We start from the raw sequence: 16,404 nt of genomic DNA, 5'->3' as shown, positions 1-16,404 counted from the left end.
TTTATGGTTGGGCAACCTGTTTATAATGTACAGGGAGGCCATTGATGAAACCTTGGATGTTATGAAACAAAAAAAAACATGTCAGAGTGGGCAAGGTTGCGCTTGATGGATGCTCGATTAACGTAGACCCACAGTTTGTGAATCAAAGCCATTGAGATGTTAATCGAGGAACACTCAGGGGTAAACGGTGAAAGGCTAAAGTGGTGAAGACAGAAAAAAATCTAACCTGGCTGCAGAGGGACACCTGGAATATACCGCCGTCGCTGCCGCCACAGAAGAGGTAGTACTCGCAGGGGTCAAGGGTCACTGACATGATGCCCACGTCAAAGAGAACAGACAGGAGGATCTCACCTGAGGATAGCTCCCATAGCTAGAGAGATGTTGAGAGAAGAGAGGAGAGAGGGAGAGACAGAGAGTGAGAGAGATAAAGAGGGAGAGGAACGCATGGTTAAATTGAGGACATTGGTTAATTTCAGCTTCAGGAAATACATTTTAAGGGCTGCTAACATAATACACTGCTAACATTTTAAGGGCTCACGTTAGGCTTGGGCGATACAGTTGAAGTTGGAAGTTTACATACACTTAGGTTGGAGTCATTAAAACTCTTTTTACAACCACACCACAAATGTCTGTTAACAAACTATAGTTTTGGCAAGTTGGTTAGGACATCTACTTTGTGCATGACACAATTAATTTTTCCAACAATTGTTTACAGACAGATTATTTCACTTACAATTCACTGTATCACAATTCCAGTGGGTCAGAAGTTTACATACACTAAGTTGACTGTGCCTTTAAACAGCTTGGAAAATTCCAGAAAATGATGTCATGGCTTTAGAAGCTTCTGATAGGCTAATTGACATCATGAGTCAATTGGAGGAGTACCTGTGGATGTATTTCAAGGCCTACCTTCAAACTCAGTGCCTCTTTGCATGACATCATGGGAAAATCAAAAGAAATCAGCCAAGACCTCAGAAAAGAAAATAGTAGACCTCCACAAGTCTGGTTCATCCTTGGGAGCAATTTCCAAACGCCTGAAGGTACCACGTTCATCTGTACAAACAATAGTACGCAAGTATAAACACCATGGGATCACGCAGCCGTCATACCGCTCAGGAAGGACACGCGTTCTGTCTCCTAGAGATGAACGTACTTTGGTGCCAAAAGTGCAAATCAATCCCAGAACAACAGCAAAGGACCTTGTGAAGATGCTGGAGGAAACAGGTACACAAGTATCTATATCCACAGTAAAACAAGTCCTATATCGACATAACCTGAAAGGCCACTCAGCAAGGAAGAAGCCACTGCTCCAAAACCGCCATAAAAAAGCCAGACTCCAGTTTGGGCGGCAGGTAGCTTAGTGGGTAAGAGCGTTGTGCCAGTAACCGAAAGGTCGCTGGTTCTAATCCCCGAGCCGACTAGGTGAAAAATCTGTCGATGTGCCCTTAAGCAAGGCACTTAACCCTAAATGCTCCTGTAAGTCGCTCTGGATAAGAGCGTCTGCTAAATGACTAAAATGTAAAAAAAAATGTAAAATGTTTGCAACTGCACATGGAGACAAAGATCATACTTTTTGGAGAAATGTCCTCTGGTCTAATGAAACAAAAATATAACTGTTTGGCCATAATGACCATCGTTATGTTTGGAGGAAAAAGGGGGTCGCTTGCAAGCCGAAGAACACCATCCCAACCGTGAAGCACGGGGGTGGCAGCATCATGCTGTGGGGGTGCTTTGCTGCAGGAGGGACTGGTGCACTTCACAAAATAGATGGCATCATGAGGAAGGAAAATTATGAGGATATCTTGAAGCAACATCTCAAGACATAAGTCAGGAAGTTAAAGCTTGTTCGCAAATGGGTCTTCCAAATGGACAATGACCCCAAGCATACTTCCAAAGTTGTGGCAAAATGGCTTAAGGACAACAAAGAGTGGCCATCACAAAGCCCTGACCTCAATCCTATAGTAAATGTGTTGGCAGAACTGAAAAAGTGTGTGCGAGCAAGGAGGCCTACAAACCTGACTCAGTTACACCAGCTCTGTCAGGAGGAATGGGCCAAAATTCACCCAATTTATTTTGGGAAGCTTGTGGAATGCTAGCCGAAACATATGACCCAAGTTAAACAATTTAAAGGCAATGCTACCAAATACTAATTGAGTGTATGTAAACTTCTGACCCACTAGGAATGTGATGAATGAACTAAAAGCTGAAATAAATAATTATCTCTACTATTATTCTGACATTTGACATTCTTAAAATAAAGTGGTGATCCTAACTGACCTAAAGCTGATTTTTTACTAGGATTAAATGTCAAGAATTGTGAAAAACTGAGTTTAAATGTATTTGGCTAAAGTGTATGTAAACTTCCGACTTCAACTGTATATCCTTTACCGTTGCATTTCAAAATACTGACGGTATAACTTTCAATATCTAAAAAAAAAAAGATACAAATGTGTATGTATGTTTGCATGTTTGTACAGTACCAGTCAATAGTTTGGAAACACCTATTCATTCAAAGGTTTATTTTTACTATTATCTACATTGTAGAACAATAGTGAAGACATCAAAACTATGAAATAACACACATGGAATCATGTAGTAACCAAAAGTGTTAAACAAATCAGAATATATTTAGATTTTAGATTCTTCAAAGTAGTCACCCTTTGCATTGATGACAGCTTTGCACACTCTTGGCATTCTCTCAACCAGCTTCATGAGGAATGCTTTTCCAACAGTCTTGAAGGAGTACATATGCTGAGCACTTGTTGGCTGCTTTTCCTTCACTCTGCGGTCCAACTAATCCCAAACCATCTCAATTTGGTTGAGGTCGGGTGATTGTGGAGGCCAGGTCATCTGATGCAGCACTCCATCACTCTCCTTGGTCAAATAGCCCTTACACAGCCTGGGGTGTGTTTTGGGTCATTGTCCTGTTGAAAAACAAATGATAGTGGGACAAAGGGCAAACCAGATGGGATGGCATATCGCTGCAGAATGCTGTGGTAGCCATGCTGGTTAAGTGTGCCTTGAATTCTAAATAAATCACAGACAGTGTCACTAGCAAAGCACCCACACACCATCACACCTCCTCCTCCATGCTTCACAGTGGGAACCACACATGCGGAGATCATCCGTTCACCTACTCTGCGTCTCACAAAGACACGGTGGTTGGAACCAAAAATCTCAAATTTGTACTCATCAGACCAAAGGACAGATTTCCACCGGTCTAATGTCCATTGCTCGTGTTTCCTGGCCCAAGCAAGTCTCTTCTTTTTATTGGTGTCCTTTAGTAGTGTTTTCTTTGCAGCAATTCGACCATGAAGGCCTGATTCACGCAGTCTCCTCTGAACAGTTGATGTTGACATGTGTCTGTTACTTGAACTCTGTGAAGCATTTATTTGGGCTGCAATTTCTGATGGTGGTAACTCAAATGAACTTATTCTCTGCAGCAGAGGTAACTCTGGGTCATCCTTTCCTTTGGCGGTCCTCATGAGAGCCAGCTTCATCACTGCGATTGATGGTTTTTGTGACTGCACTTGAAGAAACGTACAAAGTTCTTGACATTTTCCATATTGACTGACCTTTATGTCTTAAAGTAATGATGGACTGTTGTTTATTTGAGCTGTTCTTGCCATAATATGGACTTGGGTCTTTTACCAAATACGGCATCTACTGTATACCACCCCTACCTGTCACAACACAACTGATTGGCTCAAACGCATTAAGAAGGAAAGAAATTCCACAAATTAACTTTTAACAAGGCACACCTGTTAATTTAAATGTATTCCAGGTGACTATCTCATGAAGCTGGTTGAGAGAATGCCAAGAGTGTGCAAAGCTGTAATCAAGGCAAAGGGTGGCTACTTTGAAGAATCTCAAATTCAAAATATATTTTGATTTGTTTAACACTTTTTTGGTTACTACATGATCCCATATGTGTTATTTCATAGTTTTGGTGTCTTCACTATTATTCTACAATGTAGAAAATAGTAAAAAATAAAGAAAAACCCTGGAATTAGTAGGTGTCCAAACTTTTGACTGGTACTGTATGTACAGTATCTCACAAAAGTGAGTACACCCCTCACATTTTTGTAAATATTTGAGTATTTCATTTCATGTGGCAACACTGAAGAAATGACACTTTGCTACAATGTAAAGTAGTGAGTGTACAGCTTGTATAACAGTGTAAATTTGCTGTCCCCTCAAAATAACACAACACACAGCCATTAATGTCTAAACCGCTGGCAACAAAAAAGTGAGTACACCTCTAAGTGAAAATGTCCAAATTGGGCCCAAAGTGTCAATATTTTGTGTGGCCACCATCATTTTCCAGCACTGCCTTAACCCTCTTGGGTATGGAGTTCACCAGAGCTTCATAGGTTGCCACTGGAGTCCTCTTCCACTCCTCCATGATGACATCACGGAGCTGGTGGATATTAGAGACCTTGCACTCCTCCACCTTCCGTTTGAGGATGCCCCACAGACGCTCAATAGGGTTTAGGTCTGGAGACATGCTTGGCCAGTCCATCACCTTTACCCTCAGCTTCTTTAGCAAGGCAGTGGTCGTCTTGGAGGTGTGTTTGGGGTCGTATCATGTTGGAATACTGCCCTGCGGCCCAGTCTCGGAAGGGAGGGAATCATGCTCTGCTTCAGTATGTCACAGTACATGTTGGCATTCATGGTTCCCTCAATGAACTGTAGCTCCCCAGTGCCGGCAGCACTAAAGCAGCCCCAGACCATGACACTCCCACCACCATGCTTGACTGTAGGCAAGACACACTTGTCTTTGTACTCCTCACCTGGTTGCCGCCACACACGCTTGACACCATCTGAACCAAATAAGTTCATCTTGGTCTCATCAGACCACAGGACATGGTTCCAGTAATCCATGTCCTTAGTCTGCTTGTCTTCAGCAAACTGTTTGCGGGCTTTCTTGTGCATCATCTTTAGAAGAGGCTTCCTTCTGGGACGACAGCCATGCAGACCAATTTGATGCAGTGTGCGGCGTATAGTCTGAGCACCAACAGGCTGACCCCCCCACCCCTTCAACCTCTGCAGCAATGCTGGCAGCACTCATACGTCTATTTCCCAAAGACAACCTCTGGATATGACACTGAGCATGTGCACTCAACTTCTTTGGTCGACCATGGCAAGGCATGTTCTGAGTGGAACGTATCCTGTTAAACCGCTGTATGGTCTTGGCCACCGTGCTGCAGCTCAGTTTCAGGATCTTGGCAATCTTCTTATAGCTCAGGCCATCTTTATGTAGAGCAACAATTATTTTTTTCAGATCCTCAGAGAGTTCTTTGCCATGATGTGCCATGTTGAACTTCCAGTGACCAGTATGAGGGAGTGTGAGAGCGATGACACCAAATTTAACACACCTGCTCCCCATTCACACCTGAGACCTTGTAACACTAACAAGTCACATGACACCGGGGAAGGAAAATGGCTAATTGGGCCCAATTTGGACATTTTCACTTAGGGGTGTACTCACTTTTGTTGCCAGCGGTTTAGACATTAATGGCTGTGTGTTGAGTTATTTTGAGGGGACAGCAAATTTACGCTGTTATACAAGCTGTACACTCACTACTTTACATTGTAGCAAAGTGTCATTTCTTCAGTGTTGTCACATGAAAAGATATACTCAAATATTTACAAAAATGTGAGGGGTGTACTCACTTTTGTGAGATACTGTATGTATGTATAAGGGCCCCACCCCCGCATCGCAAGGGCAGCGGGGGTGCGTGCTACACCACTGCTTATAAATAACTATAAGTTAAGTATAACTATAAGAAATGTAAGATGTGTCAAATAAATTATATCCAGCTCAGGGCTACAGCTATGATTTGGTTTGATAACTTGCTAGCTAAGTGGCTAGATGTCAAGATCAAGCTTATTGGTTACAGTAGACATTCAATCCCCTCCTGGATCAAGATCCCTGGTGCCTACATAGTTTTTTGTTTTTAAATAGCACAGTGCACATTCGGTAATACGATATACCCCGGTATGGTACAGAAACTGTATGGAAATCTGGATACCGCCCAACCCTAGCTCATGCTCTCTATGACAAAAAGAGTGAGGGAGACCAAGAAAGAGAGAGAGCAAGAGCGAGAGAACAAAGATAATGGTTTGTGAGCTCACACTGCAGGGCTGTTTGCCTGACCCTGTCTGTCTGTCTGAGAGGAGTGGGCCGTTTCAGAGTGCAGAGCACTAAAATACATCTTAGTCTGCAGAACGTCTGCACATTTCTGTTCCAACCTCGACTTAATGACTTGGATAGATCAAATCATTTAGTGGCTATGACACTTAACATTTTTAGCCAAGATCCTGAAGGCAATTCATTGAGTAAGGAGGGGAAAAAACTGCTGAGGAACACATTTTGGAAGTGGAAAGTATGTTACGTAAAGGGGTGTAGGTTTGGTGACTTGTGATCAGCTACTTTATATTGCACTAATTACTTCTCTAATAGGATGGCCCAAAGGGCTGTCTTCTCAGTGTGTGCAAAAAGTTTAGGCATAATACCTCAATATTCGTCCAGTGTTGGACACAGCTGGTGCTATATGACCATGCCAACCAACTGGCAGTTTACAAAAAAATTGTTTAAAAATCTCATGGTGGAAGTGGGCTACATAACCTCGACAAGTTCTGTATAAGATGGACGACTATACCCATGTGTGGCCATTTGGCTTATGCGAGTTGAGCATCCTTCAGAAAGCAGTAAAACTGGCCTGATGGACAGCTTCAGCATCACCTCTGCATTGTCCCCTTCCTAGTTAAATCCCACCTGATTGATGTTCCTTTAGGATATAAAACAAGCTGACCATAAAATAACGTTGGAATTCCGCCCATAATTGAACTCGATCAATGTCCACAACCCTATCATAAAACAAAAATGCTGAAGTCAAGGGATATGGAAATAGTCTACAATTGGCTTTATGGAAGCATACTATCTATATATGGTGTACAATGTTCCAGGCTCTTAAGTCCATTACTTCCCACCTGATCCTTTTATTCAAGTGTAAACACTAAGACCTTGTGCATTCTTGAACAACCGTTAAGATAGCATTATTGTTTATATTTATTCCTTGGTCTGTTCCAGTGTACAAACACAGTTCATTTATGACAGAATGTTCCTTTTGGCAACTGTACTTAAACAGTTTGTCTCTGATTTGAAAATTGAGAACCATGACATCAGGGACTGCAACTGTTGCAACGGAAGTCAAACTCGTAGAAAACATCTCAGAAACCGGATGAAAGCGTGAGACAATATAAGTGTTTGAGTTTTTGAACATCAGGGTCACAGCACTGAAACATTATCGCAATGGGATCCTGCAAACATTTGGTGAAGGCGAATGGTAATTTAAACAGATAAAAATTCAAAATAAAGCCATCATTGTCATAAATTCCCAATGTTTGAATCACAAGTGTGTACTAAGTGTTATTGTACATCACAGAAGAATATAATTTAGTTCTGATGTGGATGGATGGATGCATGATCACAACATATGTGACCATATAGCCAATTTTTCTTGTCCCCCCCCCCCCCAAAGAAAAGAGAACTCTAGCAGACTCAATTAAAGCCCAGTAAAATAAAGTGATGAAAAAGCCAGATTAATGATGACATAAAAAATATATGCGCTCAGTTTGGTAGAACTCTAATCAAATTGATTTTCATCGCACCATTTATCAAAAGAAAACATTGTTAACGGCTTGAAGCAAAACCCTGGTGGTCTTGGGCGAGAAAAACAACTTGAGAGCCAGAAGGTCTGAACAAAGCCAACTACACAACCCAGTCACGGAATGACAAAAAAATGACTACACCAAACATAAAAACACCAAATGATAAGAGTGAAAATATAAAGATAAAACAATTCTGGGGTTTTGGATTATGCAAAATGTACTGATATGTGACCAATAAAATGTAATTTGATATGAAATCATTCAGAACACCCCCTCCCATCCGTCCACCTCTGCTCCAAGACACTACACTGCCGAGTCTGAGTGTTTATTAGAGGGAATGGAGGGGCTCATCCATTTAGAGTCTGTCATAGGGGTGGGGAGGCTACTGAAAGGTGACTATAGCCCAACCTGCCTCGTGCTAACAACCATGGGCCCCTATCTACAAAGCATCTCAGAAAAGGTCCTAGGAATCCTGTTAAAACCTTAAGACTAAAATATGACTCCCAGCTCAGAGTAGGTTTTAGGGTGATGTTAGGACACTGCTCAGACAAACTCCGAGCCAGGAGTAAAATCAACTCATAAAAGTTTCTCAGCTGGTAATCATGACAGTTTGAGGTACCGCAAAGGAAAGATGGTGATGACGCTCATTGACATTGTTGTAAATTATGGGGAATAACCAATCGTGATGAGGCATCTCCAGCTGCTTCAGACAACCATGGTGAATGTGACTGTACATAAACTGTTGCAATGGTAAAACGTTTGATATAATTGTTGCCTGACATTTTCTTTAAAAATGTGGTAGGCATACCGCTAATGCACTGAATAATACAGTATAATGGTTGTTAAAAGGGTCATTTTTTTATAATATTACCGTTATACACTTGTCTTCACTCCTGTTCAACAACTATAAATCGCTTTTGACACAGTAGGCATAAAGTTACTTGCCAATAATGTCGCATAAAACGTTTGAAATGTAATTAATCACCGAACACATAGGCCCTTGATACTGTCAATTGCCCAACGTATATAGGCATGGCAAAATTTGGCATATTTTTTAACAACGTTCCTATAAGCCCATGTTGCGCAACATTTATACAGGCTATGCTATTCAACAGCGTGAGAAAACAGAGTTTTGATGGCCTCTATTAAAAAGAGGAGGAACTCATCAGCTTTCTATAAGAGTAGCTTACCTGGCTGGCATGAAAATGAACCGCGGGAAAAGCGTCGGTCAATCCAGAGCATTTCAAGAACTTTGCACGTTTCTTCAAGTGCAGTCGCAAAAACCATCAAGCGCTATGATGAAACTGGCTCTCATGAGGACCGCCACAGGAAAGGAAGACCCAGAGTTACCTTTGCTGCAGAGGATAAGTTCATTAGAGTTAACTGCACCTCAGATTGCAGCCCAAATAAATGCTTCACAGAGTTCAAGTAACAGAAACATCTCAACAACAACTGTCCAGAGGAGACCACGTGACTAAGGCCTTCATGGTCGAATTGCTGCAAAGAAACCAGTACCAAAGGAGACTTGCTTGGGCCAAGAAACATGAGCAATGGACATTAGACCAGTGGAAATCTGTCCTTTGGTCTGAGTCCAAATTTGAGATTTTTGGTTGCAACCGCCGTGTCTTTGTGAGACGCAGAGTAGGTGAACGGATGATCTCCGCATGTGTGGTTCCCACCGTGAAGCATGGAGGAGGTGGTGTGATGGTGCTTTGCTGGTGACACCGTCTGTAATTTATTTACAATTCAAGGCACACTTAACCAGCATGGCTACCACAGCTTTCTGCAGCGATACACCATCCCATCTGGTTTGCGCTTAGTGGGACTATCATTTGTTTTTCAACAGGACAATGACCCAAAACACACCTCCAGACTGTTTAAGGGCTATTTGACCAAGAAGGAGAGTGATGGAGTGCTGCATCAGATGACCTGGCCTCCACAATCCCCCGACCTCAACCCAATTGAGATGGTTTGGGATGAGTTGGACCGCAGAGAGAAGGAAAAGCAGCTAACAGGTGCTCAGTATATGTGGGAACTCCTTCAAGACTGTTGGAAAAGCATTCCAGGTGAAGCTGGTTGAGAGAATGCCAAGAGTGTGCAAAGCTGTCATCAAGGCAAAGGGTGCCTACTTTGAAGAATCACAAATATATTTTGATTTGTTTAACACTTTTTTGGTTACTAAATGATTCCATGTGTTATTTCATAGTTTTGATGTCTTCACTATTATTCTACAATGTAGATAATAGTAAAAATAAAAATAAAAACCCTTGAATGAGTAGGTGTGTCCAAACTTTTGACTGGTACTGTATATTAGTAGGCTATATGTAAAGACCCGATTATATTGAGAATAGTCTGATGAGTGAGAATATTATCAAGTGCTTGTCAAATTGTGAATGAGAGACTGATGAAGATTGTGCAGCCTGCGCAAGAAACATAGCATTCATGCTACTTTTTTCAAATCATCATTAGTCGCATCATGCAGCCATGTAATGTATTAGAAATCAAAACATATAGCCTCCGGTTTGTATCGCAACTAAAGTTGCATAAATAATTCTAAATTAAGCATATAGGAGGACCTGTTTCAAATTATCACTTTGTTAACCGCTCACTCCCTCAGAAATTGTTTCAGAAAAATATCCTTTCTATTATATTCAGCTATGTTCAATTGTATTCTTCTTACTATAAATAACATAAAATAATGCCACAGGAATTATAAGAATCGTGTCTGCTAAATGTACTAGTGTAGCCCACAGCCATATGGCATAGACAGCTGCTCTACAGACGACTCAGAAAATGCTATTCTGCTTTTCTGAAATATGATATGAAGAAAATGTAGCCTATTTCTTTAGATCTGCCTAAACTAAATACATTGATTTATTGTGATGGTGTAGGCTATATTAATGGATTTATTCAACTTTTTAAAATGTAGATGTTCCAAAAGGTCCGCATGAGTCGCTTGTAGGCTATGTTCATTAACGGTCAGTTACCATGAGACCAGCAGTTATTTGCATGACAGTTACCGGCTGACAACATTTCATGATCACCACAGCCCTATTTATGCATAGCTTTTATTTTTACCCATATGAATACAGTGCCTTGCACAAGTATTCATCCCCCTTGGCGATTTTCCTATTTTGTTGCATTACAACCTGTAATTTAAATTGATTTTTATTTGGATTTCATGTAATGGACATACACAAAATAGTCCAAATTGGTGAAGTGAAATAAAAAAATTAACTTGTTTTAAAAAATTCTACAAATTAAATAAAGGAAAAGTGGTGTGTGCATATGTATTCACCCCTTTTGCTATGAAGCCCCTAAATAAGATCTGGTGCAACCAATTAACTTTAGAAGCCACATAATTAGTTAGATAAAGTCCACCTGTGTGCAATCTAAGTGTCACATGATCTGTCACATGATCTCAGTATATATACACACCTTTTCTGAAAGGCCCCAGAGTCTGCAACACCACTAAGCAAGGGGCACCACCAAGCAAGCGGCACCATGAAGACCTAGGAGCTCTCCAAACAGGTCAGGGGCAGGGTTATAAAAAAATATTAGAAACTTTGAACATCCCATGGAGCACCATTAAATCCATTATAAAAAAATTGAAAGAATATGGCACCACAACAAATCTGACAAGAGAGGGCCGCCTACCAAAACTCACGGACCAGGCAAGGATGGCATTAATCAGAGAGGCAACAAAGAGACCAAAGATAACCCTGAAGGAGCTGCAAAGCTCCACAGCGGAGATTGGAGTATCTGTCCATAGGACCACTTTAAGCCGTACACTCCACAGATCTGGGCTTTACAGAAGAGTGGGCAGAAAAAAGCCATTGCTTAAAGAAAGAAATAAGCAAACATGTTTGGTGTTCGCCAAAAGGCATGTGGGAGAATCCCCAAACATATGGAAGAAGGTACTCAAGTCAGATGAGACTAAAATTGAGTTATATATTTTAATGACGGATATTCTCATCTGTAGTGAGGCTTAAAACCTTGAGGTTTTTATAAGTTGTTTCTTGTGCTAAATGAATTTACTGCAAATGGTGACGATTTTATGAAAAGCAGTCCATCATTGGAATTAAATAACCCAATGGATGGTGTAGGAAGAACTGTAAAGCTTAGCACATGAGTAAGTGGAGACAAAAGTTGAATGTCCTTAATATGTTCTGCATTTACAGTTTACTTTTGCATTTGTTATAAATGGAAATAGCTTGCCAACTATTCATCATAAAGGCACGCTATTGATTGAGACAAAACATGCTACAATAAAATAAAACGTTATAGAATTATTGAGGATGTTATACAGATGTTTGGTGAACCTAAATGTAAAGTCTAATATATTAGCCTAACAAAAAAATATGTTAGCCTACATCTTAAAAATGTTTTGAAGTTGGTGGGCTACTCCTCCTGCCACAGGGGAGATGAGATGCGATTTTCAAGATGAGAGAGGCAGAGTGAGATGGAAAAGACAACCCGCGACTGTCAATTAAATACCAACCCCTGGGGGAAAGGGTGAGTCAGAATTATCAGAGTTCCACTCTGCAATAATATCCAACTATGGCAATATCTATACAATATGGGCTGAATCACTTCACACCAATCCCTTTCAAAATATGGAATATAATGGATTGATCATAATAAAAAAAGAGAGAGACTTCATTGGAGAATGTAATTCATTTCAAAGATAATACATTATTTGCCTAATCAGTAGTCTATACGCATGTATTTATTTTTAACTACCATGATGCTTTGTTAAAAAACAGTTGCAATTGGTCCCCCTAAAAAACATCTGAAGGAGGTAGTGTTTCCATTTTATTTTTTTTCCTGGTGTGGCTATCGGATATGTGCCACAAGCATTTACAGTGGGGGAAAAAAGTTTTTAGTCAGCCACCAATTGTGCAAGTTCTCCCACTTAAAAAGATGAGAGAGGCCTGTAATTTTCATCATAGGTACACGTCAACTATGACAGACAAAATGAGGAAAAAAAATCCACAAAATCACATTGTAGGATTTTTAATGAATTTATTTGCAAATTATGGTGGAAAATAAGTATTTGGTCAATAACAAAAGTTTCTCAATACTTTGTTATATACCCTTTGTTGGCAATGACACAGGTCAAACGTTTTCTGTAAGTCAGGTTTTCACACACTGTTGCTGGTATTTTGGCCCATTCCTCCATGCAGATCTCCTCTAGAGCAGTGATGTTTTGGGGCTGTCGCTGGGCAACAGACTTTCAACTCCCTCCAAAGATTTTCTATGGGGTTGAGATCTGGAGACTGGCTAGGCCACTCCAGGACCTTGAAATGCTTCTTACAAAGCCACTTCTTCGTTGCCCGGGCGGTGTGTTTGGGATCATTGTCATGCAGAAAGACCCAGCCACGATTCATCTTCAATGCCCTTGCTGATGGAAGGAGGTTTTCACTCAAAATCTCACGATACATGGCCCCATTCATTCTTTCCTTTACACGGATCAGTCGTCCTGGTCCCTTTGCAGAAAAACAGCCCCAAAGCATGATGTTTCCACCCCCATGCTTCACAGTAGGTATGGTGTTCTTTGGATGCAACTCAGCATTCTTTGTCCTCCAAACACGACGAGTTGAGTTTTTACCAAAAAGTTCTATTTTGGTTTCATCTGACCATATGACATTCTCCCAATCCTCTTCTGGATCATCCAAATGCACTCAGATGGGCCTGGACATGTACTGGCTTAAGCAGGGGGACACGTCTGGCACTGCAGGATTTGAGTCCCTGGCGACGTAGTGTGTTACTGATGATAGGCTTTGTTACTTTGGTCCCAGCTCTCTGCAGGTCATTCACTAGGTCCCCCCGTGTGGTTCTGGGATTTTTGCTCACCGTTCTTGTGATCATTTTGACCCCACGGGGTGAGATCTCTCCCAGATCGAGGGAGATTATCAGTGGTCTTGTATGTCTTCCATTTCCTAATAATTGCTCCCACAGTTGATTTCTTCAAACCAAGCTGCTTACCTATTGCAGATTCAGCCTTCCCAGCCTGGTGCTGGTCTACAATTTTGTTTCTGGTGTCCTTTGACAGCTCTTTGGTCTTGGCCATAGTGGAGTTTGGAGTGTGACTGTTTGAGGTTGTGGACAGGTGTCTTTTACACTGATAACAAGTTCAAACAGGTTCCATTAATACAGGTAACGAGTGGAGGACAGAGGAGCCTCTTAAAGAAGAAGTTACAGGTCTGTGAGAGCCAGAAATCTTGCTTGTTTCTAGGTAACCAAATACTTATTTTCCACCATAATTTGCAAATAAATTCATAAAAAAATCCTACAATGTGATTTTCTGGAGAAAAAAATCTCAAATTTGTCTGTCATAGTTGACGTGTACCTATGATGAAAGTTACAGGCCTCTCTCATCTTTTTAAGTGGGAGAACTTGCACAATTGGTGGCTGACTAAATACTTTTTTCCCCCCACTGTACTTAGATTACATGTGACCGAACTGCTGAATAAAATACATCCTGTAAAACTACTCCATGAACAATTCATGGACAGGGACACTGTTCAAAAGTAATTTCCAGCTCAGAGCAGGCGCCCGATGTTGTTCACAGATCATTTGTAATTAGACTCTTCGTCTTGGAGATACGCTGAACAAAAATATAAACGCAACATGTTAAGTGTTGGTCCCATGTTTCATGATCTGAAATAAAGATCCCAGAAATGGTGCATATGCACAAAAAGCTTATTTCTTTCAAAATGTTATAAATAAATGTGTTTACATCCCTGTTAGTGAGCATTTATCCTTTGCCAAGATAATCCATCCACCTGGATGGTGGCATATCAAGAAGCTGATTAAACAGCATGATCATTACACAGGTGCATCTTGTGCTGGGCGTTGTAACCGACTTCAGTGGGCAAATGCTCACCTTCGATGGCCACTGTCACGCTGGAGAAGTGTGCTCTTCACGGATTAATCCCGGTTTCAACTGTACCGGGCAGATGGCAGACCGCATCTATGGCATCGTGTGGGCGAGAAGTTTGCTGTTGTCAATGTTGTGAAAAGAGTGCCCCATGGTGGCAGTGGGGTTATGGTACGGGCAGGCATAAGCTTCGGACAATGAACACAATTGCATTTTATCGATGGCAATTTGAATGCAAAGAGCTACCATGACGAGATCCTGAGGCCCATTGTCGTGCCATTCATCTGCCGCCATCACCTCATGTTTCAGCATGACAACAAACGGCTCCATGTCGCAAGGATCTGTACAAAATTCCTGGATGCTGAAAATGTCCCAGTTCTTCCATGGCCTGCATAATCACCAGACATGTCAACCATTGAGCAGGTTTGAGATGCTCTGGATCGTGCTCCAGTTCCTGCCAATATCCAGCAACTTCGCACAGCCATTGAAGAGTGGGACAACATTCCACAATCGACAGCCCGATCAACTCTATGTGAAGGGTATGTGTCGCACTGCATGAGGCAATGGTGGTCACACCAGATACTGACTGGTTTTACGATCCACTTTTTTAAGGTACGGTGAGGGAAAAAAGTATTTGATCCCCTGCTGATTTTGTACGTTTGCCCACTGACAAAGAAATGATCAGTCTATAATTTTAATGGTAGATTTATTTGAACAGTGAGAGACAGAATAACAACAACAAAATCCAGAAAAACGCATGTCAATTTTTTTTAAAAATTGATTTGCATTATATTGAAGGAAATAAGTATTTGACCCCCTCTCAATCAGAAACATTTCTGACTCCCAGGTGTCTTTTATACAGGTAACGAGCTGAGATTAGGAGCACACTCTTAAAGGGAGTGCTCCTAATCTCAGCTTGTTACCTGTATAAAAGACACCTGTCCACAGAAGCAATCAATCAATCAGATTCCAAACTCTCCACCATGGCCAAGACCAAAGAGCTCTCCAAGGATGTCAGGGACAAGATTGTAGACCTACACAAGGCTGGAATGGGCTACAAAACCATCGCCAAGCAGCTTGGTGAGAAGGTGACAACAGTTGGTTCTATTATTCGCAAATGGAAGAAACACAAAAGAACTGTCAATCTCCCTCGGCCTGGGGCTCCATGAAAGATCTCACCTAGTGGAATTGCAATGATCATGAGAACGGCGAGGAATCAGCCCAGAACTACACGGGAGGATCTTGTCAATGATCTCAAGGCAGCTGGGACCATAGTCACCAAGAAAACAATTGGTAACACACTATGCCGTGAAGGACTGAAATCCTGCAGCGCCCGCAAGGTCCCCCTGCTCAAGAAAGCACATATACAGTGGGGAGAACAAGTATTTGATACACTGCCGAGGTTTGCCTAATTACAAAGCATGTAGAGGTCTGTAATTTTTATATTAGGTACACTTCAACTGTGAGAGACGGAATCTAAAACAAAAATCCCATTCACATTGTATAATTTTTTTGTAATTAATTTGCATTTTATTGCATGACATAAGTATTTGATCACCTACCAACCAGTAAGAATTCCGGCTCTCACAGACCTGTTAGTTTTTCTTTAAGAAGCCCTCCTGTTCTCCACTCATTACCTATATTAACTGCACCTGTTTGAACTCGCTACCTGTATAAAAGACACCTGTCCACACACTCAATCAAACAGACTCCAACCTCTCCACAATGGCCAAGACCAGAGAGCTGTGTAAGGACATCAGGGATAAAATTGTAGACCTGCACAAGGCTGGGATGGGCTACAGGACAATAGGCAAGCAGCTTGGTGAGAAGGCAACAACTGTTGG

At 41.4% G+C, this 16,404-nt stretch overlaps 1 protein-coding gene across 1 annotated transcript in view; it reads right to left on the bottom strand.

Annotated features, from left to right (window-relative positions):
• The window catches only part of LOC311137769 (WD repeat-containing protein 18-like), an 85,437-nt gene that overhangs the window by 48,919 nt on the left and 20,114 nt on the right, over nucleotides 1-16,404 (bottom strand). Inside the window, exon 5 of the mRNA XM_084172354.1 lies at nucleotides 227-370. Coding sequence (XP_084028480.1) covers nucleotides 227-370 — 144 coding nt within the window. The remainder of the gene's footprint in view (nucleotides 1-226; nucleotides 371-16,404) is intronic.

The sequence above is a fragment of the Coregonus lavaretus genome, assembly GCF_964263955.1.
Source record: "Coregonus lavaretus genome assembly, chromosome: 11".
NCBI lineage: Eukaryota > Metazoa > Chordata > Actinopteri > Salmoniformes > Salmonidae > Coregonus > Coregonus lavaretus.
This window is presented reverse-complemented; position numbering and strand designations above follow the sequence as displayed.